General features: G+C 41.3%; 1 protein-coding gene across 1 annotated transcript in view; it reads left to right on the top strand.

Moving 5' to 3' along the window:
• The window catches only part of LOC308084358 (NACHT, LRR and PYD domains-containing protein 3-like), a 78,882-nt gene that overhangs the window by 17,054 nt on the left and 35,063 nt on the right, over window positions 1–26,765 (top strand). The window contains exons 3-5 of the mRNA XM_080426975.1: window positions 3,335–3,396; window positions 3,687–5,514; window positions 7,765–7,938. Coding sequence (XP_080283101.1) covers window positions 3,335–3,396; window positions 3,687–5,514; window positions 7,765–7,938 — 2,064 coding nt within the window. The remainder of the gene's footprint in view (window positions 1–3,334; window positions 3,397–3,686; window positions 5,515–7,764; window positions 7,939–26,765) is intronic.

Genomic DNA, 26,765 nt, shown 5'->3' with positions numbered 1-26,765 from the left:
CTCTTGCAGCCATGAGTCAGAGTCGAGTCTCGAGTCTCTTAAAAAACAACAACATTCATTTAGACTCCTTTGCGTCTTATAGCGCAGCTCAACTGCGGAAGGCACAGGCTCACACACAGCCGACCAAGGCTACTGCGTGTTTGGGTATAGCCTACATCTAGTGCACACTGCTGTGATGTCTCTTGAGCGTAACGAGAGCGCTCCTACAACACAGACCTCCCCCGACCGAGCGGTGGTACACAGTCACATACAGTAGCAATGCATATGGCTATAAATCGGACAGTTTCAGGAAAGATATGTACTCACATTGGCTGTTATCGTTTACGTTCCATTTCCACCATTCTAATGGATTCCAGGGGTGTGTAAACATCTCTGAAGTAGCTCCATTTAGTTTCCTCTGAAGTGACGCAGTTATGTCCAAGTAGGCTATTGTCCCCGTTCGCAAAGTGCAACTTTTTCATCATCCACCTTTGTGCAATAATCCCGAACAGAGCTACAATAGTGTGACAACTGCCAGCTATGATCTAGTAGGCTACTGTAAGTTTACATCAATCATAGCCTCTCAAACCCAGATACATTGCTACCGTGCGTAATGTGCCGTCGCCTACCTACCCAAAATAACATACATACAAACATAAGCTATCAACGCACTGCGTCATGGCGTGTCGACAGCTTACAGATCTGATCTATTGGGCGCATAAACAATGAGGAGCGACGGAGTATACAACACTAAACATTTTGGAAACCAAATAAGCCTGTAAGGTCTGTAACATTACATTACGTGGTCAACAACATAGACATGTAACTTGCTTGTAGTCAGTGGTTCTCAACCTGTGGGTCGGGACCACAACGGAGCTCACAATGCCTCGCGAGCTTGTAGATCTGCTATTTTCGCAATATTTATCTGTGGAACCGAGTCAAACTGAATGTGGATCCCCAATTCAAATATAATTATTTTGAGGGGTCACGGCCTGAAAAAGTTTGAGAACCACAGCTTTAATGCAGTGAACATTAGGCTACATGAGCGTAGCGTTTACCGTGGTGAAGTGTTGAATATTCACCCAGCTGGGTTTAACGAGACAGCGACGCAAAATGAAAATCTAATGTTTCCTAAACGTGCTGTCACAGATGATCCGACCATCTTATAAAAAATGTAACTGAGGTTATATAGCTGATTCTGAGCTAAAAATATTTGTTTACTTTCGAAGTTTTTATATTTAAACTTTATGATGAAAGGCCGCGGCGGCCACACACATAGCAGCTGTTGTGCTCGCCTCTCCATGTTTACGTTAATGAACAGCACGAAGCAGCTTGACTGAAGCCGGTTGGGAGCCAGCTCTGCGCAGCGCGCACTGGAGCGGAGGTTTCTTTGCGGGAGTTTTTTTTGGGCATTTCATTCATTTATTTGTCAAAAAAAAAACATAAAATAAAGATTGTCCAAGAGTCTTTGAGCTCGAGTCCGAGTCAAGTCTCAAGTCTTTGAGGGGCGAGTCCGAGTCGAGTCTAGAGTCTCATTTGTGGCGACTCGAGTGCGACTCGAGTACGAATCCCCGACTCGAGTCCCCATCTCTGGTGAGTGTGTGTGTCCGTCTGTCCGTGTGTGTGTCCGTCCGTCTGTGACCAGCTAATCTCCGGCACTGTCGGCTTGATCGCAGCGAAACTGTGCACACACACTCCCTGGATGCCAATTCAGAACCTCTGCCCCACATTTTTCACATGGACGCCACCAGGAGGCCGCTTTTTGCAAAACACATTTTTTGACAGTACTACTATAGATTTTGTTCAAACATCACGCAAATCGGTACACAGTATCTATATAGTCATTAAACCAAACGACTCTTTCAGATTTTTCATATTCCATCTTGATTGGCTAAAAATGGCTTGCAAAGTTTGCAGGGCTGCTCCATTTTCAACAAAATGCCTGTGAAATTTTGCACGTACATTTCCACTAGGCCGAGGAAGAAATGCCACTTGATTTTTTTAAAATCAGCCTCATGGTGGCGCTGTAACAGGCCGATTCGTATTTGTGCCTATAACTGCACGATCTGTGTAAAACTTTGTATGTGCACTCCCTAGGAAAAACATATGTCCTGCATTTTTCACATCTGCCTTTTATAGCACCACCAAGAGACCGACTTATGTAAAACAATTTTTTTAATATTACTCCTTCCGATTTTATCCAAATTTCACGCACATCGTTACACATGATCTCTATAGTCATGTGATGAAGACGGTTGTCTTTGATTTTTCATATTTCATCCTGATTGGCTAAGATTGACATCTAAAGTCTGCAGTAGTGGCTTGTTTTGAACAAAATGCCGCAAATCATGAATGCAGCGTCCAATTGCGCTCAAACTTTGCACGCACATTCACACTATGTTGAGGAGCAAATGCCACCCTTTTACATTGGCCTGTTTTAGCGCCACCAGCAGGTCAAATTTAGCAAAACACATTGTTTGAACAAAATGTCTCAAATCATGAATGCAGTGTCCGATTGCCGTGCAAGGTCTAGGAAGAAATGGCACCCTTTTCACATTGGCAGATTATAGCGCCACCAGCAGGCCACAATAACCTACCTGACCTGGCGGAGACCTGTGCTCCGAGGAGCACTTTTTCTAGTTTAAGCATCATTTTACTGGTTCAGTGTTTATTACATAACTAAGTTTAAAGGTAGGGTAAGTGATATTTTTGGGTTAAAACAAAAAGTATTTTGTTAAAAGGTTAAAGCACTCTATTCTGATAGTAATCATTGCTATAGAGTGTTTTGTTCAGTAACAGGAGTCTCCATGTCTCTCCAGCTCTTTAATAAACAGAAAATACTTTTTTTTCGGTAGGTGTCAAAATCTCAGCCAATCAGGAGAAAGTACCAATTTTTAAGATTAATTTTTATAGTGTTCCAGTTCCAATTTTGCCTGCTCATTTCTTAGTGTCATCACTTCCATCACTTGTTTAATCTGTATGAGTTCTCTATCTTGATTGGATAAAATCTGAAATGAAACTGAAACTGAAACAAAAATGCATTTTCTGTTTCATAAAGAACTGGAGAGACAAGGAGACTCCTTTTACTGAACAAACACTCTATAGCAATGAGTACTATCACAATATAGAGCTATTTAACACTTATGTTAACCAAAGAAAATCACTTACCCTACCTTTAATTAGTACTGTTACCGTCCATCACAAGTTACTAGCTTCATGATAATCACTATACTGAACCTTTGTGTGTGTGTGTGTGTGTGTGTGTGTGTGTGTGTGTGTGTGTGTGTGTGTGTGTGTGTGTGTGTGTGTGTGTGTGTGTGTGTGTGTGTGTGTGTGTGTGTGTGTGTGTCCACAGAGAGAGGACTGAGGACCAGTCCAGGGCTTCAGTGTGTGACCATCCCACCAGCATTGTAAAAAGTAAAGCCTGACTTATCATTTATTTATGATATGATGTAAATCATAAATACATGTAATACATAATAACTCACTAATGACTATAAACGTCCAAAACTACAACTGGTTTTAGTAAATGAATGAATAATTACATAGGTATAATAGTCTGAGTTGTTTCAGAGTGTGTTTTATTTACATTGTATCCTGGGTTAGGGTTAGAAAATAAATCATTGTTAGTTAAAAAATCCTATACTTCCATAGGATTTAAAGTTCTGACTGAATGTGTTTAACATTGATGAACTGTTGTGTTCCAGTGGATGTCAGTCTGCAGGGGGTTTTAAAGCCCTATAAGACCAGTCTGACACAGAGGTCAGAAGGTCAGAGAGAAGACATCACTGGACCAGGACATGGAACCTCCTTAAACAGGATCTACACAACGCTCTACCTCACACATGGAGACAGTGAAGGGGTTAATCAGCAACATGAGGTGTGGCAGCTTGAGAGAGCATCCAAGATGGAGAAGACCTCCCTTGACAACACAATCCTGTGCTCTGAAATCTTCAACCCGTTACCAGGCACAGAGACACCCTTCCATAGAGTTCTGACAAAGGGCATCGCCGGCATTGGAAAAACATTCTCTGTGTACAAGTTCATTCTGGACTGGGCGGAGGGCGTGGCCAATCAAGACATCCATCTCCTGATTCCGATCTCGTTCCGAGAGTTGAACTTGGTCAGAGATAAGCGGTACAGTCTTCTCACACTGATCCATGATTTCCATCCAACCTTAAAGGAGCTCACAGCAGAGCACCTTGCTGCCTGTAAGACTGTGTTCATCTTTGATGGTTTGGATGAAAGCAGAATTTCACTGAACTTCCACAACAATGACATTGTTTCTGATGTCAGAGTGACATCATCAGTGGGCGTGCTGTTGACAAACCTCATCCAGAGGAATCTGCTTCCCTCAGCTCTCCTCTGGGTAACTACCAGACCTGCAGCAGCCAATCAGATCCCTCCTGCATGTGTTGACAGGGTGACAGAAGTACGAGGGTTCACAGACCCCCAGAAGGAGGAGTACTTCAGGAAGAGATTCAGTGATGAGAAGCTGGCCAGCACAATCATCACACACATCAACAAAACAAGGAGCCTCCACATCATGTGTCACATCCCACTCTTCTGTTGGATCACTGCTACCGTTCTGGAGGACATGTTGAAGACAGACGAGACAGGACAGCTGCCCAAGACCCCGACTGAGATGTTCTGCCACTTCCTGTTGGTCCTGAGAAGGAGGAAGAAGCAAAAGTATGAGACGGATGGGGTGAGTCAACAGCAGCTCATGAAGTCTGACTGGGAGGTTCTTCTGAAGCTGGGCAGGCTGGCGTTTGAACATCTGGATAAAGGCAACATCATGTTCTACCAAGAAGACCTGGAAGAGTGTGGTCTTGATGTCACAGAGGCCTCGCTGTACTCAGGAGTGTGTACAGAGATCTTCAAAAGTGAGTGCGTGCTCTTCCAGAGAAAGGTCTACAGCTTTGTTCATCTGAGCATTCAGGAGTTTCTGGCTGCAGTTTACCTGTTCCACTGTTTCACTGAGAAGAACATGAACGTGCTGAAGTCATTCCTCGAAGATTCTGATCCTGAAAATGAGGATGAAGAAGAAGCTGACAACAGTCGCATGTCCCTGGATGACTTCCTGAAGAAAGCCATGCTTAAAGCCCTGAAGAGTCAAAACGGCCACCTGGACCTCTTCGTCCGCTTCCTTCACGGCCTCTCACTGCCGTCCAATCAGAGTCTGTTAGGAGGCCTGCTGGGTCAGACAGAGAACAGTCCAGAGAGCATCCAGAGAGCCATCAACAACCTGAAGGAGATGAACGCTGATGGTGATGCCTCTCCTGACAGATGTATCAACATCTTCCACTGTTTGATGGAGATGAAGGATGAATCAGTACATCAGGAGATCCAACAGTACCTGAAGTCAGGGGACAGATCTAAGACACAACTGTCTGATACCCAGTGTTCAGCTCTGGCCTACATGCTGCTGATGTCAGAGGAGGTTCTGGATGAGTTTGACTCGGACAAATACAACACATCATACAGGGGACAAGCTAGACTGCTGCCAGCTGTGAGGAACTGCAGAAAGGCTCGGTCAGTATTCATGTGAATTTTAACAAAATGGAGGAAATCATACTAAAGCTGCAGTCAGTCAGTCATTACAACATGTTGACAATCTGTCATGCTACCACTGCAAAAGATTAGTTTATAGACACATCTACAAATGTATTATTATTATTATTATTATTATTATTATTATTATTATTATTAATAAAATAATAGAAGTAATATTAGTAATAGTAAGCAGTGGTGGAAAGTAGGGATGGGTATTGACAAGAATCTCACGATGCGCTACGTATCACGATACTTGGGTCACGATACGATTATATCACGATATATTGGATACGATACATATTGCCATATATTACGATATTATTGCGATATATTGCGTTATCAGAATATATTGCGATACGATTCATATTGCAATATATTGCGATACGATACATATTGCGATATATTGCGATATGATACATATTGCGATATATTGCGATACGATTCATATTGCGATATATTGCGATATATACATATATCACAACTACATATTGTATATATATATACACTACATATTGAGTAGCTGCAGATCAGTGATAGGTTCTTTGAAAGTTTTTTCATAAAGCCTGTATCTGAAAAAGAAAGATAAATATATTTATTTTTTCAAAAAAATCGCGATATGGCGGCCTGGAGTATCGATACAGTATCGCGAAATAAAATATCGCGATATATCGCGAAATCGATAATATCGCCCATCCCTAGTGGAAAGTAACTAAGTACATGTACTCAAGTAAAATATTCAGGTACTTTTACTTCTGATTTTCTATACTTTTACTTCTACTCCACTTCATCTCAGAGACAAATATTGTAATTTTACTACTGCAATTATTTGAAAACTTTAGTTACTTTGTAGATTTTGATTATTATTACAAACACACATTAACCACTTCAGCTCTATTTAAACTTTGGCTATTTGAAAAAAAGCCGATCTACAAGCTCACAACGCGTCGCAACACAACGCGTTGTGAGCTTGTAGATCTGCTGTTTTCAAAAGATTTTTAATACATTTTAGACATAATGGTAACTTGTGAAACGGGACATTCTGCATACTGAGTACTTTTACTTTTGGTACTTTAAGTATATTTTGATGCCAATACTTCTGTACTTTTACTCAAGTAAATGTTTATTACCGAACCTTTACTTGTAACAGAGTGTTTCTACATTGCAGTATTGATACTTTTACATATAAGTAAGAAATGTGAGTACTTTTTCCACCACTGATAAAGTAAATCAATATTAATAAAGTATTAATAATGATAGTAGTAGTGGTAATCAATGTTCACGTTATGCCATATATTACATATTATCACAAAGTGTTGTGAGCTTGTAGATCGGCTATTTTTGCAGAATGTTTACCTCAGAATAGGGAGGCTAGTGTTCATGTGGTTTAAAGAGCAGTGGATCAGAGTTATGTGCTGAGATACTTCTCTGTGCATGACTGTAGTTCCTCTTCCATACGGTGACATTCCTGTTTCCTGTTCTAGGTCAGTTTCTCATCGCTTCCTTTGATTGGCTCAGCAGCAGATTTGAACAGGAAACAGGTGTTGTGTGTTTCTAGTTCACATCTGCTGCTGAGCCAATCATGAACAGAGCCTGTTTCCTGAAGGCAAACGTAATAACTAAGTTAATACACTTCTTGCCATGAAGGAGACAGTACAGATGGTTGTAACACATGGTGGGATGTTGAACATTAGATTGAAATGACAGCTTGAACTCATCACCACATCATGTGACTGTGAGTGTTAGTTGTTTTGCTCTTGTGATTGGCCAAGGATCAGTGAGGCTTATGGGTAATGTAGTAGATGTCATGGAAACGAGTGAATGTCATTGTGTGTGTGTGTGTGTGTGTGTGTGTGTGTGTGTGTGTGTGTGTGTGTGTGTGTGTGTGTGTGTGTGTGTGTGTGTGTGTGTGTGTGTGTGTGTGGGGGGGGGGGGGGGGGTCGTGTGTGTGTGTGTGTGTGTGTGTGTGTGTGTGTGTGTGTGTGTGTGTGTGTGTGTGTGTGTATGTGTGTGTGTTGTCACAAATTAACAAATTAAGTTAAACATTTACCTTTATTATTAAGATAACTAATAATTATAACAGTAAACTAATAGTCTAATTATCTCTACCTCCATAGTAGTAATAGTAGTAGTAGTGCTAGCTGTGATAGTGCTGTTATTGGTAGTTTGATGCTGTATAAACTAATTGTTTTGTAATATTCACACATTTTCTCTTTTAATGTGTAATTACAGACTTGCTAACTGTGACATCAATGAGACAAACTGTGAGGCTCTGGTCTCCGCTCTCAGCTCTAATCCATCCCATCTGGTTGAACTGGAGATATCTGCTGTCTCCCTGAATGATGCTACAGTGAAGATGCTCTGTGATGCAATGAAGAGTCCTCACTGTAGACTGAAGACTCTGACGTCAGTAGTGCTTATTATATCTATCTATCTATCTATCTATCTCTCTTTCTCTTTCTCTTTCTCTTTCTCTTTCTCTTTCTCTCTCTCTCTCTCTCTCAAAGAGAGTGCATGTCTGTCTGTCTGTCTGTCTGTCTGTCTGTCTGTCTGTCTGCCTGTCTGTCTACCTCTCTCTCCGGGCAGAGAGAGAGTGCCTGTCTGTCTGTCTGTCTGCCTGTCTGTCTACCTCTCTCTCCGGGCAGAGAGAGAGTGCCTGTCTGTCTGTCTGTCAGTCTGTCTGTAATGCAATGTGCATACAGGCACTTAACGAGCCATCATGAACCTACTATGTTACATCACCTTGAGGCAATAATATGTTAGCCTGGGATCCAGCCTGCTTCGCTACGTTCGGCGGACTTTATTTTCTCTCTTCGCTTCTCAGTCTGGAAAGCCCCCTATCTCCAAGGGAGGCGGGACATGCCAAAAGGTTCGAATCGAACCTGGGGCTTCTGATTGGTCTGTGGTGCGGGGCGGGACCAAAAAAACAGTGTGATCGTTGTGATTCGTCATTCGTTTGAACAACATCCAATCAGCAACGACGTTGCCCAACGTAACATATGTAGTTCCAGTGTAGTTCTGCAAAACCTCCCAATGGGAGGCTTTCCAGACTGAGAAGCGAAGAGAGAAAATAAAGTCCGCCGAACGTAGCGAAGCAGGCTGGATCCCAGGCTAATAATATGTACAGTTGGGTTGAAAACATTTCCACAGAGAGATCACTATTCTAATATAATACTAACACTCTTAGTTAGGGAATTTTAGCAAGATGTTTGGACCATCTGTGAAAAAATGTACTACGAATAGCTTACTTCACCATTGTCTAATCACCTCTCAATTAATGCAATCCCAAATCCTCTTAGAAAATCCTGGAGAGCCAATCAAAGTTAAGGAGCCCAGAGGGCTTGGGTGAAAAATATGAAAACAAAATAAAGTCTAAAAGTACCTTGTGAGGTGTCTTAACTAGGGGTTTTCAGGGGTGCTGAATCCATTCCAACCATTATTTTTGAGTAAAAATGTCTCCCTGGCCATCTAATATCTCCCTGGCCATCTAATATATCGTCTGGTATATTAGTTATTGTTAAGCTGTAATGTAAAGCACAGTGTATAATCAATGGTAGGGGATTGGGGATGTTTTTTAATTGATTCTATTCTGAAAAATAAAATAAGAAAATATTGCTCCAGGATTTTCCACAAGGATTTGTGTTTGCATTAATTGAGAGGTGATTCTAGACACCTATAAGAACACATTGGTGAAGAAAGCTATTGGTTGTAAATGTTTTCACAGATAGTCCAAACGTCTTGCTAAGATTCCCTAACACTCTCTGACATGTGGATTTAGTTTAGTCAATTCAAGATGAAAACAACAACAGCTTGTTTACAAAGGTTAGTATATATGAGATGTAATACTGATGATCATTTAGATTATTCCAGTGGTCTATCCAAGTGTGTGTGTGTGTGTGTGTGTGTGTGTGTGTGTGTGTGTGTGTGTGTGTGTGTGTGTGTGTGTGTGTGTCCTATTGATCTGGGCATCCCTACGCAGAGCTCTAGTCAAGCACTGAACCAACTGGTGAACGAGTCATTAGAATGAAACTGAACTGTAGTGAATAATTCAGTCAGTACACACAAACATAACTATAAATGATGACACCTTGTATTCCTCACTGTGATTTATTATGGCAGTGATATGACATGATGTGATGTGGTTGCTGAAATGACATAATACACAATATGTACTTCAATTATCAATGACTAGAGGTCCGGCCGCCGCCCGCTAGTCGCACACAGGGCTCTAGAAAATATTTAAATTTTTATGAGGGACCCCCTGGGGGTCCCCGGACCCCCTGGGAGTGTTGGGACCCCCGGCCCGCTAGCCACGCACGGGGCCGTAGTGAGGGCGCGCTTATTTTGGGGTACCAAAATCGTGGGATAAAAATTTCCAAAAGAGAGGTTTAAAAGAAATAATGATTAAAAAAAAAAAAAAAAGATGAGGGACCCCCTGGGGGTCCCTGGACCCCCTGAGAGTGTTGGGAGCCCCGCGGACCCCCGTGAAACATGGCGGACCCCTTCGGCTGTTTTTGTTTTTTTTCATGAAGGTGGTTGCTTGTTTCTGGCGCACATCTGGCAACACTGACCTCTTTTGCCGACGTGGCAACCCAGATCGCGCGTCGTCTGTTTTTGTTGGGAGATGACAAAAGCAGCTGCATGGTGTTGGTTGTCTTTGGGATGTACATGGCACGTGAATGACGGACATATTAGCGTGAGTGTGGTGTGTGAGACATGACTAAAGTGAAAGCAACGGCGTGGGTCAAACAAAAAGGTAAGCGAGCGAGGGAGGGAGGGAGGGAGGGAGGGGGGGGTGGTGAAGCGAAGCGAAGGACGTGCTTCTGTTGTTGTTGTTGTGGCGATGCAGAGATGTAACCTGTGCTGCTTGGTTTTATGCTTTATCCAACATGACAGCCATGTAAACAAACAACCAATGTCATTTACAACTAAACGTTGGTCTCAACAATGTTTTTGAAAACATTTGAAGTGAGAAATAGACGACGCAATAACCGAAAAGTGATTCTATTTGATCCACTACACTTCCTTGCTTATCGTGGCTACAAAACGCTCGCCCCAAAACACAGTCGCCCCGGGGCAAATCCGGCGGTATTACAGGCAAATCGGCAGTATATAGAATGGGGGGCAAGTGTGTTTTGGGGCGAGTGTTTTTTTATTTCGTCATTTGTTTTCCGAGGCAACAACGGGGGAAATAGCAAAACACTCGCCCCAAAACACAGTCGCCCCGGGGCAAATCCGGCGGTATTACGGGCAAATCGGCAGTATATAGAATGGGGGGCGAGTGTGTTTTGGGGCGAGTGTTTTTTTATTGCGTCATTTGTTTTCCGAGGCAAACTTGTCCGCCCAGCCCAATACTTATGGAATACTTTCATTGCCGTAAGCAAGGAAATACTTCGTTTTGTTGTTACTTTTGGGTAAATGTATTTATGTATTTATTAAGTAGCCGTGTAATAAGCGGGATAATGGTGGTTAATCGCCCTGAAGGGCTTTAAATGTGAATAATGAGTACCTCCGCATGCATTATCCCTTGCATAGTTTTGCGAGCGAACACCGCAGATTTGCCTCTTCGTGTTGTTTCGGCTGTGGCCGTCGGCGTTCGGTTGTGCTGACGGTAAACGGTGCGAAAGTGTTTCCCCGTCCGGTGTGGTCGTAATGTGGTGAGTAGAATTAATGATGTTGCGAGGTGGAAAATGGGTAGTGAGCAATGAGAAGTACCCTACGCCACCCGTAAATTCAGCGTGCACGTTGTGGCTGGTGTTGTGGTGAGATGTCAGATGTAGTTGTTGTGTTTAGTCGAAATCAATGCTGTGGGTATGGCGTCAGCAGGCGAGAGGTCCAAATGAATGGAATGGCTGTGGGCGTCAGCGGCGGAAGTAGCAATTCGCCCTTTATATAAGTAGATACAATATGCAGAATAATAATCAACAAACAAACATTATAATCCCACACTTGGAATCAAACAGCTGTATAGAATACAGTGCATTCTAGCAAGAATATACTAATCTAACAACACATGAAAAGGGAACGTCTGCTGAACATTATTATATGGTGAATAGAACAATGACTGAATTATCTTGTGTACAATAACTACTCAGGTTAACATTCATACAAACATATCAACCCCATAATAACAACTTATAACATAGTTAACCCACAAAGTAAATACTTAAGGTAGGATTAACTCAACGAACATCAGCAAACATTTGAGAGATTATCAATGTTACTTTAGCTCAACTTTATCAAAACAGCCAAACTATGAACTTACACACATATAGAGTCAAATAGCAGCACTTAAGTTGGTCATTTACGCACATGAAAAGCAAATGAAAGAAGAAAGTTCTGGAACACTCTGTAACTACTGTTGCACCAAGAACAGACTAATAATACTCAATGACATCCAGCTGTGTGGTAGCTCAGCCATGCAGGTGCTGAGTGTTAGGGGGAGGATCTACGTCCTCCCAGTGGGGGCTCCTCACTGGCAGGTGAGTCAGTAGGATACAACTGTAGTGACAACGAACACATTTCAGTTAGACAACTCTTAGATTGAATTTAGAATATATTTGTATTGAGCATAATTGAGCATAGATATATGAAGCATAGTTTGGCCTCAGGGCTCTGTCTCCATTCATTCCCTGTAAGCATGAACATTTTAGTTAAAGGTAGTTAAAGGTAGGGTAAGTGATTTTCTTTGTTTAAAATAAGTGTTATATAGCTCTATATTCTGATAGTACTCATTGCTATAGACTAGAGTGTTTGTTCAGTAAAAGGAGTCTCCTTGTCTCTCCAGCTCTTTATGAAACAGAAAATGCATTTTCGTTTCAGTTTCAGTTTCATTTCCAATTTTATCCAATCAGGATAGAGAACTCCATCAGGATATAGATTAAACAAGTGAAATGTGAAGTGATGACACAAGAAATGAGCAGACAAAATTGGAATTGGAACACTATAAAAATGAAGCTTAAAAAATTGGTACTTTCTCCTGATTGGCTGAGATTTTGACACCTACCGGAAAATGTATTTTATGTTTATTAAAGAGCTGGAGAGACGGGGAGACATCTGTTACTGAACAAACACTCTATAGCAATGATTACTATCAGAATATAGTGCTTTAACCTTTTAACAAAATACTTTTTGTTTTAACCCAAAAATATCACTTACCCTACATTTAAGTTACAAGCCAAATAGAATTACAGGGAATGAATTAAGACCCTTAAAGGTAACTACAGACCAAACAGACTCGTCCAGACTATTGCAGACTACTTCAGACTGCAACAGACTGCAACAGACTGGTATTCGGTTGGCAAAAGTTGGCATTTAAGTCTGTCAGCCGACTGGCCATTCATGTGCAAATTTGACTTTTAGCCTGCCAGCGTTGCCATGTCTGCTTATTATAAGCGACTTTGGGCTTGTTTCCCTGCAAAGCCACTTGTACATAGGGATGTTCCCAGCGTTTTTTCTTCACTGACGTGCAGTGGTGTAAAGTAACTAGTACATTTACTTAAGTACTGTACTTAAGTACAATTTTGAGGTACTTTTACTTTACTGGAGTATTTCCAATTGTCTATACTATACTAACAACAATTATTTGAAATGTTTAGTTACTAGTTACTTTGCAGATATAAATCATTATGAAACATACATTAACCAATTTAGCCCTATTTTATACCTATATTTGAAAATAGCAGATCTACAAGCTCACAACGTGTTGCGATGCACGTGTTCTGAGCTTGTAGATCTGCTATTTTCAATCATTTTAGTACTTTTACTTTTGATACTTTAAGTACATTTTTATACCAATACTTTAGTACTTTTACTCAAGTAAATGTTGAATTCCAGACTTTTACTTGTAACAGACTCAGAGTACATCTATTGCATTCAAGCCTGGAATTTCGTCATTTTAGGGGCAAGGCCACTTGGCCTTTGGTGTTGTAATTTTTTGGAGGGCACAAAGGCCAGATGCCAGGGCAGGAAGGCCATCCAAAAAAATAATAAATATTTTTAAGTCCAAAAATGATTTTTAAGTCCACGGAAATAATGCATTTAACTTGAAGGTTAAGGATGATTGTATTTTAATATATTATAAGAATAGTATAACTATCTGTGAAATATAACCCATTTATTTCACAAAATAATGTGTTGGCAAATGACCAATATTTAGTTATATAGGTCTCAATATGTCACATTCAGCCCTGGACTTCACTGACTGAAGTAGGGGTCACATTAATCACATTAGATTCACAGAATGTATTTTACCCACAAGTTATTTTCATTCAAATGAAATGTGAATGAACTTGCTCAATATTGACTTTAGTTGATTTTTCAGTCTTTAAAATATAGTATTTCTTAATTATTAAATAATTACAGCTTGTAGATTGGCTATTTTCACAATTTCAAATTGTTTTTAAATAATAATGAAAAAGGAACATACAAGATTTCCACCCGACAGCCATAATATATAGCCAATATATGGTTCTGTATCAGTATATGAGTCCGTTTTTGCAGATTTCATTCTAATTGGTTACTATGCCTGCATATGAATTTCATGAGCCTGGGTAGGTCACCCTGGCTTGGCGGAGATATGCCCTGTAGCACACACTCCGCATAGCAGCAGCAGGTGAAAGCAATTCACTTACGGCGCTTTCACACTATGGTCCCGGGTGCGCACCCCGGACCACATGGCAGATGTTGTGGTAGTGTGAACGTAGCGAACCGTTCCCCGTAACGCATCACCGTACCGTACCCGAAACCACCTTGGGAGGTAGTCTCGGGTCCGATTGCTGCGGAGTCGGGAACGGAACGCGGCAGTGTGAATCCATCCGTTCCAAGAGAAGGAAGTGGACTGCTAATCAAATATCATTTATATATTTTTTATAAATGACACATTATTTTAGCCTTCTCATAGTTCTACTTGAATGTTGACAAGAAATAATAATCCCGCTAGTGTTTGAGTAGCGCGAGCCGTGAAAAATAATAAACAAAAAACACATGTGTGGTCGCGTGATTTGTCCTATGTGTCACCACCTGACAGAGGCAGACGCTGACGCCAGCTGCTCCTCTACAAACAGGCTCCTTTTATCATTTTAACACCGTAACTTTTATCCACCTTTACTTTGGACCTTTATTCATTCATGTTCACATGGCCATTGGATTTTATTGATTGGATACGCTGATATTAGTGTATTTATGTCACTAGTCGGATTGCAAGCAGTAGCCAGCGGCGGGTTTTGACAGCTGTCACACAGTCACTCTCTGCCTGATCCTTCCTGCACTGACGATCGGATGCACTGCTTTGGATGTGTATTGTTGATCTGTTGTTATTATAACTCAGAAACAGTGAATGTAGGTTTTCATTGACATGGTCGCTTGTTTCTCTCACATAATCTGGCAACACCGACAGCCCTCTGTTGTCACTGCCACTGCTCTACCAGTCGGCTAAAAAGCTGAACATGTTCGGTCGGCTCTGGGTCGGCCGGGAAAGGTCCCGACGGACCCCCCGACGGACCCCTAACCGACTGGACGACGCTTCCCGACGCCAAGTCGGCCCAAAATCGGGCCGACTAGGATTGGTCTGGAGTTACCTTAAGGGTAATCTAGAAACAGAGCCTACAGGTGGATGCCGGGGAGGCGGTGGGATTGCAAAACTTGATGGTCAGCAGCAGACAGCGAGGCAACAGACAGCAGAGAGACAGCAGAGAGACAGCAACAGACAGCAGAGAGACAGCAGAGAGACAGCAGAGAGGCAGCAACGACAGCAGAGAGACAGCAGAGAGGCAGCAACGACAGCAGAGGAGAGCAACAGCAGCTCAATGGCACAGCCAGGAGAGAAGTTTAAATAGCCGCCCAGATCAGGAGAAGAGTGCATGTGACTGGTCACCTGATCAGGTTGGTGCACTGCCTTGAGTTGACTGCCTGAACTAGCTACGCTGGCTGTGCATCATGTGTGTGTGTGGGGAGGAATCAAGTTGTATGAGTTTGATATTTCAGATCTCATTATGAGTGGCTATGACTGTCTTTCAATGTTTGCGGGCCCTGGGTGGGCAACCCGGCCTGGCGGAGACCTGTGTTCCGAGGAGCACACTTTTCTAGTTTTAAGTCTGTATTGCTTGGAATCCTGTCAGTTTTATCCAGTATGTTGGAGTAGTTGGTTGAAAATAGAGTGAGATTGTCTGCAAAGTCAGGATCTTTCAGGTGGGAGAACAGGGTCCATTGGAGGTCTGTCTGTCTGTCTGTCTGTCTGTCTGTCTGTCTGTCTGTCTGTCTGTCTGTCTGTCTGTCTGTCTGTCTGTCTGTTCTGTTGGTTGTGATCCAGTCTATGGTCACTGTGTGCACAGAAGACCACTCAGAGAGGGTATTATCTATGATGACACTGAATTCAATATGTTCATATAGAATGTTTTCATGATTGTGATGATCATTGGTGCTATTCCATAGGATTTGTATTTTGGTGGACAAGTACGTAAAAAAAAAACCACTCGTGTGACTAACCCATCAATCTGACCGATTTTGAGAATTTAAAGTGGATTATCTTCTCTCATGAAGTTCTGAGGAAGTTCCCCTTTCATGACTTTTCCTAAATATTCCATTAAAATCATCTCTGTTTTTTTTTATCTAAAACGTTTTATAAATATGAAATTAGCTATACATATACCATCCCAGTTATATTTCGGCTATTTGGACCGCTCTCACCCTTTCTCCCACAGGCACAGAGCCGTTCACACCTCGAGACCCCCGCACTGGCCCGCAGACCGTCATTGTTCTAGTTAATGGATGATTTGCATTTCACTGTCAGCCTGGCCAAGGGACTTCTCTCCTCTAAGCCTACTAATAATGAAATAAAAATGACAACTGCTTTGTCCTCATAAATCTAACCACTAAATGTTGTATTTGATCGGAGCAATCAACAATGGGCTGCTTCTCTCTCTCTCTCTCTCTCTCTCTCTCTCTCTCTCTCTCTCTCTCTCTCTCTCTCTCTCTCTCTCTCTCTCTCTCTCTCTCGGTGCACTGTTGCCATGTCTGCTTATTATAAGCGACTTTGGGCTTGTTTTTGTATGAAGTAAAAGATCAAAACATTGCTACAAGCTCACAAGCGTCACATCGCGACGCATTGTGAGCTTGTAGATCTGCTATTTTCTAACATTTTAGTACTTTTACTTTTGGTACTTTAAGTACATTTTGATACCAATACTTTTGTACTTTTACTGAAGTAAATGTTTAATTCTGGACTTTTACTTGTAACAGAGTACTACTACATTTTATTTATAATGCACTTTACATTTGAAAATCTCAAAGTGCAACAATAGGCAGTTGCATAAAAGGAAATATCACACCATTAAAAACATCTGTACACGGTCTACTAAACTGGAAGGCTCATAAAGCACTAAGCTTGTTTAAAATGAGATCCCCACAAACACAAATCATGATGACATATAGGAGACAGACAGCACACTACTGCTTCATGCCTCACTGTTTTCTCAGGGCACACACTCAGACAGACACAACTCATGCAGTAAAATGTTCATAGACCTGACTGCTTATTTCTCTCGTAAAATTTGGCAACCCAATCACTTTCCCCTTCACTGTAAAGCGGCGAAAAAATACCAGATCTACAAGCATAGAGCTTGTCACGCAGCGACTATTTTAGGCTTGTAAATCAGATATTTTGCGCAGGATTGAGCACATGTTTGAAACATACCGATGTGTTCACTTGGACAGCTGATAGGACAGCTGATAGAAGGAGACGCTTTACGCTCAGGCAAATGTGAATATTATTATTAGGAATAATAAATAAATACATTATTATTATGAATAATAATAATATTGGTTTGTCAAGAGATATCCATGCGTTTTGGACAATGGAGACAGTCACGTAATTAGACAGAGGCTTCAGTGGTTCATATAGGCTATCCATGTTTCTCTCAAGAGTTTAATGTAACGCTACAGATTGCGCTGTTTTATACGCTTTTTTTATATAAAGATTTACATACAGAATCTGCAGTTACCATTACAAGTTAGCCTATTTTATAATGTTTCTGCCTGCCTGCAAAAACATATGTGAGCTCACTGACTGAGCAGAGTGCAATTGAAATGTTAATAGCTATTTAAAAGACAATGGAACCCCCAGTCATGGGAGTGTTAAATCACGGAAATATGTTGTTTTGTAGGCCTAAATGTTTCCATTTTTTGTCTTTTTACTTTTTTCATATTACACAGGTTTGAATGTTGAGGAAACCATTCAATATAAAAAACTTTTTTACACAAAATAGTTTCAAACTTCTGTTTCATTTCTGGATAAAAAGAAGAAAATAGTTCAAATGGTGACACAAGTGTGAAATTTGATACCCATTTTTTTTGGAGGTCACTCTTCGATTTAAGAAACTGGGCCACTCGTAAATCAAAGATGGCGGCCATTTATTTCACGATCGCCACCAAAATTTTACTGATTTTGTATTTCAACATATATTTGCTTACTTTTGTGAGGTCAATCACCAAATCAAATGGGAGTTACCATTTATAACCATCAAAATTAAAACCTTTTCCCATTCCCATTTCCCACATTTCACCATTATAGCTACCTTGTTGTAGACCAGGTCTCCCTTCTAGAGAGATTATTAATCCATGGCCATGAGTTTTGGAGGGGGTTTAACTGTTCTACCATGCAGTGGACGAGAGGAGGAATGGGGTAGATATAATCCTAAAGGAAGAGTATATCAACAGGTTTATTTAGTGAATGCAAAGTCCTTAAGCCAAGCACAGTTGCCTCCTGGTCTGCTGTATGGAGGGTGACTAATCCTCCTTTCAGTCTTTGGACAAACTTCTATGATGTGCTCCATAGTTTGCTCCTCTCCACAAGCACACAGTGGGCTTGGGCTACTGCCCCATTGATTTTATTAGGCAAAAGAATGTAAAACAACACAGTTACATTTATAATGCTTTTGTCTAAAAGGTCCGGCCAAAAAAGTCCTTGCGGACTTGTTTCCGTTGGGGTCCTTGAATCCGTTGGGGCCCCACTTGTAAAGGCTGGCCAAGCAGGGGCCATGTCCAGTCCTGAATCGATTGAGTGTCGACCATTGTCTCCTTGGAAGGTTGGTGCCAGGGACCTGTTGGTTGGGGTCTGACACCAGATGTTTGTTTGGGACCTCCTTGGACTCCCATTAATTTTTCCAAGCTGATTGGATGGTGAGGTCAGCTGGTGGGGTGTTTTTCCAAATTGGCCGTCTGGATGGAAGTCGAGCAGTGGGTGGGTTGTAGATGTCTGCATGGATTGGTAGATGGGGGGAGTCTTTGGACTTTTGAAGCATCCTTTGAGTAAATGCTGCTCGCCGGATATGTGGAGGAGCTATGTTTGATAAGACAGGGAGCCAGGGGAGTGGTGTTGAGCGAATAGTCCCGGTTATGGTTCTCATGGTTGTGTTGAGCTGGGTGTCCACGTGGTGTGTATGAGATGACCTGGACCAGACAGGGGCACAATATTCAGCTGCAGAATATGCAAGGTTCAGTGCTGAGGTGCGCAGTGTGCAGGCTGCCGCCCCCCATTTTGCACCAGCGAGCTTGGAGAGCAGGTTGTTTCTTGACTTCACCTTAGCTGCCGTCCCTTTTAGATGTTCCTTGAAGGATAGGGTCCTGTCAAGGGTCACTCCAAAAGGTAGGTTGGATTAGAGGCATGCTTCAGCTTGAGTCCGCTCAGGTGGATGTTTAGTTCTCTGGCAGCTTTTGCATTGTGGAGATGGAATACACTGGCGACAGTTTTAGCTGGGCTTGGTTTTAGGCGCCAGGTTTTGCAGAACTGGTCCAGTTTAGCCAGGTCTTCATTTGATTGATTGATTGATTTATTTATTGACAATTTGCACATAACAAAACAATGTACACAGGGAATAGTCAAAAGGATAGACACAAGAAAGCCAGAAGCTTATTTCCATCGTGGTCCTGTTGATCTTGGTGTAGGTGCGGGCGTGCGTGTGAGTATCTATATGTGTATGCGTGTGTGCGCGTGTGCGTGCGTGCATGTACGTGCGCGCGCATGTGTGCGGGGGCTGGGGAGGATACGAACCCTAATAAAAAAATGTATTTTTAGGTCGCACTGGTAGTGAGCCATCTCTTAAGGGAGAACTTAAAGCCAGCCATGGAGCTAGTGGTCTTGATGCTTGTTGGTAGTTCGTTCCATGCATCTGTTGCAGTGTACAGGAATGAACTCTGGCCCATGCAACTGCTAAATAGGTGAGGCACAAAGTTAGTGGAGCTTCCTCTGGTTGAGTACCTATGTACTGTGCTGACCTTGGTAAAATATTCATCTAGGTACTTAGGTGCAGCATTATTTATGATCCTGTGGACCATACACATTTTAATTTGAATTACTCTTTCCTCGACTTTGAGCCACTTGAGGCTGTTGAAGTGGGCCGGCAGAAGGTGAGTTCTGGGATGTAACTTGTGGATCAGTCTAACTAATTTGTTTTGTGAGGTCTGGAGCTTTTTTTTCAGGATCTTTGGGATGTTGGAGTACCAGGATGTGCATGCATAGTCGAAATGGCATTGTACCAATGCCCCTGCCAGTATTATTAGCGCATTTCGATCTACGAAGGGCGATATTCTAGCAAGGAATTTTATCCTCTGGTTTACTTTCATGATAACTTTCAGAGCCATGTTTTCTCCAGATAAGGAGTTATTTAGTATGCATCCCAAATATGTTACTTCTTCCTTATCTTTAATTGGCGAGTTGCCAACCACTACCGTAAGCCCTGGGGATTTCTTTAGCTTGGCTGTAGATGCAAACAGGATTGCCTCTGTTTTGCCCAAGTGGAGTGACAGCCTGTTGTCTTCTAACCAGATACTGACTTTGGTTAATTCTGTGCTAAGCATTTTTTCTACTACTGATTTCTCTTTGTGTGAGACTAAGAGGGCTGAATCATCTGCAAAGAGAAACAGATTGCAATCGCAGGCAGACTTCATGTCATTAATGTATAATAAGAAGAAGAGAGGGCCTAGAATACTGCCTTGAGGGACTCCGCATGTTAATGGTTGAGGTGAGGACATTGTGCCATTTACTCTCACCACTTGTTCTCTGCCATCCAGGTAAGATCTTACCCATTTGGTAGCTGTGGTGTTGAAGCCTAAGGCCCCAAGCTTACCCAGTAGGATGCTGTGATTTACAGTGTGAAATGCCTTCTGTAAATCAAGCATTACCATGCCACAGTACTTACCTAAGTCCACTTCTTTCTTTATGTGATCTGTAAGATATAGTAAACAGGTGTCTGTTGAGTGTGATTTCCTGAAACCGGATTGAAATTCGTACAATAACTTATGTGATGTTGTATAATGTTCTATCTGTTCATATATAAGTCTCTCTATTACCTTTGATAATGTGCATAGAATGGAAACAGGGCGGTAGTTACCTGGTTGTAATTTGCTTCCCTTTTTGTACAGTGGGGTTATTGTCGCCGATTTGAATTCCTGTGGGAAGTGACCTTGGTTGATGGACAAATTTATTATGTGGGTTATGCAGGAAGTGATGACTTCTGCTGCGTCTCGTAGGTATCTGGCTGGGATGTTATCGTGACCTGTTGCTTTTGTAGGATTTAGAGTTTTTAGCTTTTCTAACACTTCTTCTTTGGTTCAGTTCAGTTCAGTTCAGTTTTATTTTCAGTTCCTTTGGACAAGTATACAAAATACAAAATATATATATATATATATATAAAAATATATATGTACATACAGTCAATTCATTTGGTTAATATATTACACTAGTATTCATAATAATGATAGTATCAATCGTAACAGTTGTCCAAGTCCCTGAAAAAGGGTTTGGGAGAAGCCTTAAGCTTGTCGAGCCCAACCCTTAATAATTTTCAACGAAAAAACAAACAAACAAAAACAAAAAAACAAAAACAAAAAAACAAAAACTAAAAACAGATCAGAATACAATGAAAATAAATAATAATAACAAAAGAATAACAATAATATTATTATTTCTTTTGTTTTCTTTTCTCTTTTTTCCTCTGTCCATGTTTTTTTTTTTCTTTTCTCTTTTTCTTCTCTTCTCTATTTTATCTATTCCCTTTTCTTTTCTTTTCTTTTTTTTTTTTTTTTTCCCATGAAATATCATGAAATTTCGCGCCTCAAAGCGCACACAGTCTATGTACACACGCAAAAATATAGAGCGTAATATATATATATACACACACACATGTACATACATACATACATACATGCATGTACATACATACATACACACAGACACACAGTATGCAGCGTATAACGATACCCTTAAACATACATTGTACACATTTATGCACTAATGCAATACACCAATGTCCACTTTAAGTCATTTATTGGGGCTATTTATTGGGGCTAAGATGGCGAGCATCCCATGGTATGTTATAATAATCTATAAAATATACATATACACCCACCCAACATAGCACACTTTCATACATTTTGTAGAGCCTCTTCCTCCCGTCTGTACCTTTCGAAGATAGATTGTTTTAGTCTATATTTGAATTGATTAATATTTGTACTATATTGTATTTCCTCATCTAATTCATTCCATATTGTTACACCATATGAGGATATACACATTATTTTCAGATTAGTTCGCATCACATGTTTTTTAAAGTTAAGGGGTCTCCTGAGGTTGTATCCCCCCTCCTTATCCAGAAACTTGTTTTGTACGTTTACAGGAAGTTGTTTATATCTAGCTCTATACATAACCTGCAGAGTTTTAAAGTTGACTATGTCCCTGAACTTCAAGACATGTGATGCCAGAAACAATCTATGTGTGTGGTCCCGATAGCCTACGGTGTTTATTAGTCTTATTGCTCTTTTTTGTATTATAACTAGTGAATTTATTGTTGTCTTATATGTATTGCCCCATACTTCCGAGCAGTAGTGCATATATGGTAAGATCATTGCACAGTAGAGGGTGTGCAATGACATGGGATTAAGTATGTCTCTCGCTCTACCTATAACTGAAATGCTCTTCGCCATCTTAGCCCTCACATACTCTATATGGGGTTTCCAGCATAGCTTATGGTCTATAATTACCCCTAAAAATTTGTTTTCATATACTCTTTCTATTGTAATATTGTCTATCATCAACCGGATGTCTATTTCTATCTGCCGATTACCAAACACCATGCATTTTGTTTTATTTAAATTTAGGGATAACTTATTTTTATTGAACCAACATTTTAATTTACTCATTTCTATTGTTACGACCTCCATAAGCTGCTCAATGTCTTCCCCTGTACAGAATATGTTTGTGTCATCAGCAAATAGGACACATTTCAGTACATTTGATACCCGGCACAAGTCATTAATATATAGAATGAAAAGTTTTGGCCCCAAGACCGACCCTTGAGGGACGCCACATGTAATTGTTCTACAGCTTGATTTGCAGTTTCCAATTTGGACAAATTGTTCTCTGTCTTTTATGTAGGTTTTAAGCCAATTTGACACAACCCCTCTGAAACCATATTTTTCCATTTTCTTTAGGAGGATATTGTGATCTATCGTGTCAAAGGCTTTTTTTAAGTCAACGAAAACTCCTACTGTATACATCTTATTATCAATATTACTAGTTATTTCTTCTGTTAATTCAATTAGTGCCATTGCGGGCGATCTGTTGGCTCGGAAACCGTATTGATTCTCTGTTAAGAGGTTATTTCTTTCCACAAAGTGATCCAATCTGTCCCCAAAAAATTTTTCTAGGATTTTTGAGAACTGTGATAGCAATGAGATTGGTCTATAATTTGTAAATAGTTTTTTATCCCCGGCTTTATGAATTGGGATGACTTTTGCCGTTTTCATTTGATTTGGAAAAACGCCGTTTCTAAATGATAAGTTGCATATATAAGTAAAGGGTTTTATGATGGTATCTATAATTTTTTTGACAAGTAACATGCTTACATCATTATAGTCAGTGGATGTCTTGTTGTTGCATTTGCTAACAATGTCAATGACCTCTTGTTCCTCCACTGCTTTTAGAAATACAGAGTTTTGGTTACTGAAACCCCACTCCTCAGCAGGACTGCTGTCCTCCAGTGGTGATGTTATAATTTCATTTGCCAGTGCGGGTCCTATATTAACAAAGAAGTAAGTAAAGAAGTGGTTACTTCCCTAAGGGAGAAGGCCTCGGGTTTAACTCCCTTATTTTTATAAAAACGCTCTATATGAGCCTCACTGTAGCACCCTGACTGTGCCGGTAGCGCTGACTAGTGAATCTGCTATGGTTGTAAAATAGGTGTTGAGACTGTTGGCTACCTCCAGTTTATCAGATATAATTTTTCCTCCTATTTCCAGGTTTAGATTGTGTGTTTTGGTTTTTAACCTCTTATTGCATCCTAACTGGCCCAGTGATTTCCATAATTTTTGAGGATTGTTTTTGTTTTCTGTAATCTTTTGGGTGAAAAACTCCTTCTTTCTCGTCCTAATTGTTCGTTGGACCTCGTTTCTTAATTTTTTATATTTAGTAAACAGGTGCTCATCCTTGGATTTCCTGTACTTTCTAAAAATGTCATCTCTTAGTCTAATAGCTTTTAAAATATCTGCATTAAACCATGGCTCGGTTCTAGCTTTTATCCTCACAGTTTTTTCTGGAGCATGTTTGTCAACAATCGGTAAAAAAGATGATTTAAAAAGGTCCAATGACTTATCCACTTCTGTACACTTAAGAACTGGAGACCAATCCAAGTTCCCCAGAGAGGAAGATAGAGCCTCACTGCTATATGACTTTTGGGATCTGATATTGATTGTGTTATGATAGTTTAGTACTGTTTTCTGAAGCTTACGTGTACAGTATATGATGGAGTGATCGCTTATGCCAAAATGTATGACTCCACTTTTGGAAATTTTTGATTTGTCAGTTGTTAGAATTAAATCAATAATGGTAGAGGAACTAATCCTAGTGCACTGGTCAATGTGTTGGTGAAAATTAAAAAGGTGGCAAAAATTTCTTAGGGCTTTGTAAGTTGCGCAATGCTTATTTAAAATGTTGGTATTCATGTCCCCAAGAAGGCAAACTTCTGAGTTGATAAAATCTACTGCATTTGTGCAGGTCTCTTCTAATAGGTCATAAAAGTTGTTTTGCTCGGGAGGTCTGTAGCAGGCTCCGATTAAAATTGGTTTTGAGTGGGGTAGTAAAATATCTAACCACACAGCCTCGATCTTCTCGTGATCAAGGTCTGGTCTAATGTTAAAAGCTATGTCTGCCCTAAGGTAGACACAAACTCCACCTCCTCTGCGATTTCTATCTTTCCTAATTACTGCATAATTTTCAATTTCAATTTCTGTATCACTGATGGAGGAGTCTAGCATTGTTTCAGTAAAACATAGAATCCCAACCTTTTGTTGTTTAAATAATGATCTTATTTCCGGGATTTTGGGGAAAAGGCTTCTTATGTTGAGGTGGATAATATGCAGACCTTTAGTGGAAAATAACCTGTCCATGTCCTGGATGTCAGATTCAGTGGAATGTGTTTGATTATTTTTGGTAATACTATCAGTAGACCTGCAGGGGGAGCTAGCGGTATCTAGAATGGGGTGCAGTGAAACCGTCGAGGTATGTGAAGAATGTGGAAGTGAAACTGATGTGACGGTGGGGTCAAACAGTCAGTTGTGGACGCTGTGTTGGAAATTACTTGCTAAAGCATTTGCGCCCTGCAAGTTTGGATGCAGTCCATCTTTTTTAAAGAACGGCTCGCGATTCCAAAAGAGATTGAAATTGTCAATGTACTCCAGTTTTTGGGCTTTGCATTCTGACTGGAGCCAAGTGTGGAAAGATAGGATTCTACTGAAGAGTCCTCCTGAACCGCGCGGCAGTGTAGGGATGGGGCCAGAGATGTAAACAGACAAACCTGTCTGCGCCTTTGTGAGTTTCAGTTGGAGGCCATTGTGCCAGACAGTATCATAGGCGGCTGTGAGGTCGAGGAACACAGTCCCTGTCTTTAGTCTGCTCTCGAAGCCATTTTCGATGAAGGTTGTAAGGGCCAGTACTTGTTCTCCTGTGCTGCGGTCCTTGCGGAAACCTGCCTGATCCACGCAGAGAATATCCTCTACTCCTGGAGAAATACGTTGCAGTATTAGGCGTTCCAGGATTTTGAAGGGAACGCTGAGTAGGGAGATTGGGCGGTAGCTTGCTGGTAATTTGTGGTCTTTGCCAGGTTTTGGTATGGCAATAACCTTTGCTGTCCGCCATTTCTTTGGGATCAAGTTTGTCTGTGTGATCCTGGTGTAGAATTGTTTCAGCCAGGTTAGGTCTCGGGGTTCCAAGATGTTTCATGAACTCTGGAGAGATGTTGTCATATCCTGCTGCCTTTCCACATTTCAGGCCCTGCAGGACTTTCTCCAGTTCAGCAACCTCAAAAGGCTCAGGGTTTCTTCGAGAGTTTTTCGATGTTTCTTTAGCTCAGTTGTAACTGCTCTTCTGGTGTGTTTGTCCTGGGTTGCTTTTGTAATAGACAGTAGGTGGGATGCAACTTGGTTGGGTGTGACAGATGCTTGGCTTTGGCTAGGGGGCTTCTGTGCAGCTCCTAGGCGGCGTATGAGGCTCCAACATTTCCTGCTAGAGTGGGTAAAATTCAGGTCAGCAACCGTCTCCTCCAATTTCTTTCGCCGGGCTGTAGTTAGCGATTCAATGAGATGGTCTGCTATCTCAGGGTCCCCTGATGTTTTGTAGGCTTGTAGGAGGGCAGCGCTTTCTCCGTCCAGACATGGGACGTAGAGGGGTCGTAGCCTCGTGGAATTGCTGTGCGGGCAGCTTTGAAGATGGCGCTGCAGAAGCGGTTGTATGCTTCATCTACAGTGATGGTGTGGAGTGGGATGGTGACGACACTCCGGTCCAAGGTTTCACTGTATTTTTTCCAGTTGGCTTTGCGCAAGTTCCAGCGCATCTTTCTTGGGCTGTTTATGACTGGGAGATGTAGGCCAATGTGTACGAGCAAGGGCCGGTGTTGACTGTGTGGAAAATCGTCAAGAATGAGGATCTGTGCAGGATAAGGCGTTCCATTCAAAGAGCTGACCCAGCACAGGTCAGGAGAGTAGTCTTTTTTTCCACCGGGCAGAGTGGAAAGTTCCTCTTTGTTTGGGGTCGTGTATCAGAACAAGGTCATTTCTAGATGCCCTGAAAGTGCCTCACCATCACTATCGACCACTGGGTATCCCCAGTCAGGGTGGTGGCTGTTAAAGTCCCCCACATAGATGGCAGGGTGGGGTAGGTTGGGTAAGACCTGCAGATCCCAGTTGGC

The sequence above is a fragment of the Gymnoscopelus braueri genome (genome assembly GCF_963280865.1).
Source record: "Gymnoscopelus braueri genome assembly, chromosome: 1".
NCBI lineage: Eukaryota > Metazoa > Chordata > Actinopteri > Myctophiformes > Myctophidae > Gymnoscopelus > Gymnoscopelus braueri.
This window is presented reverse-complemented; position numbering and strand designations above follow the sequence as displayed.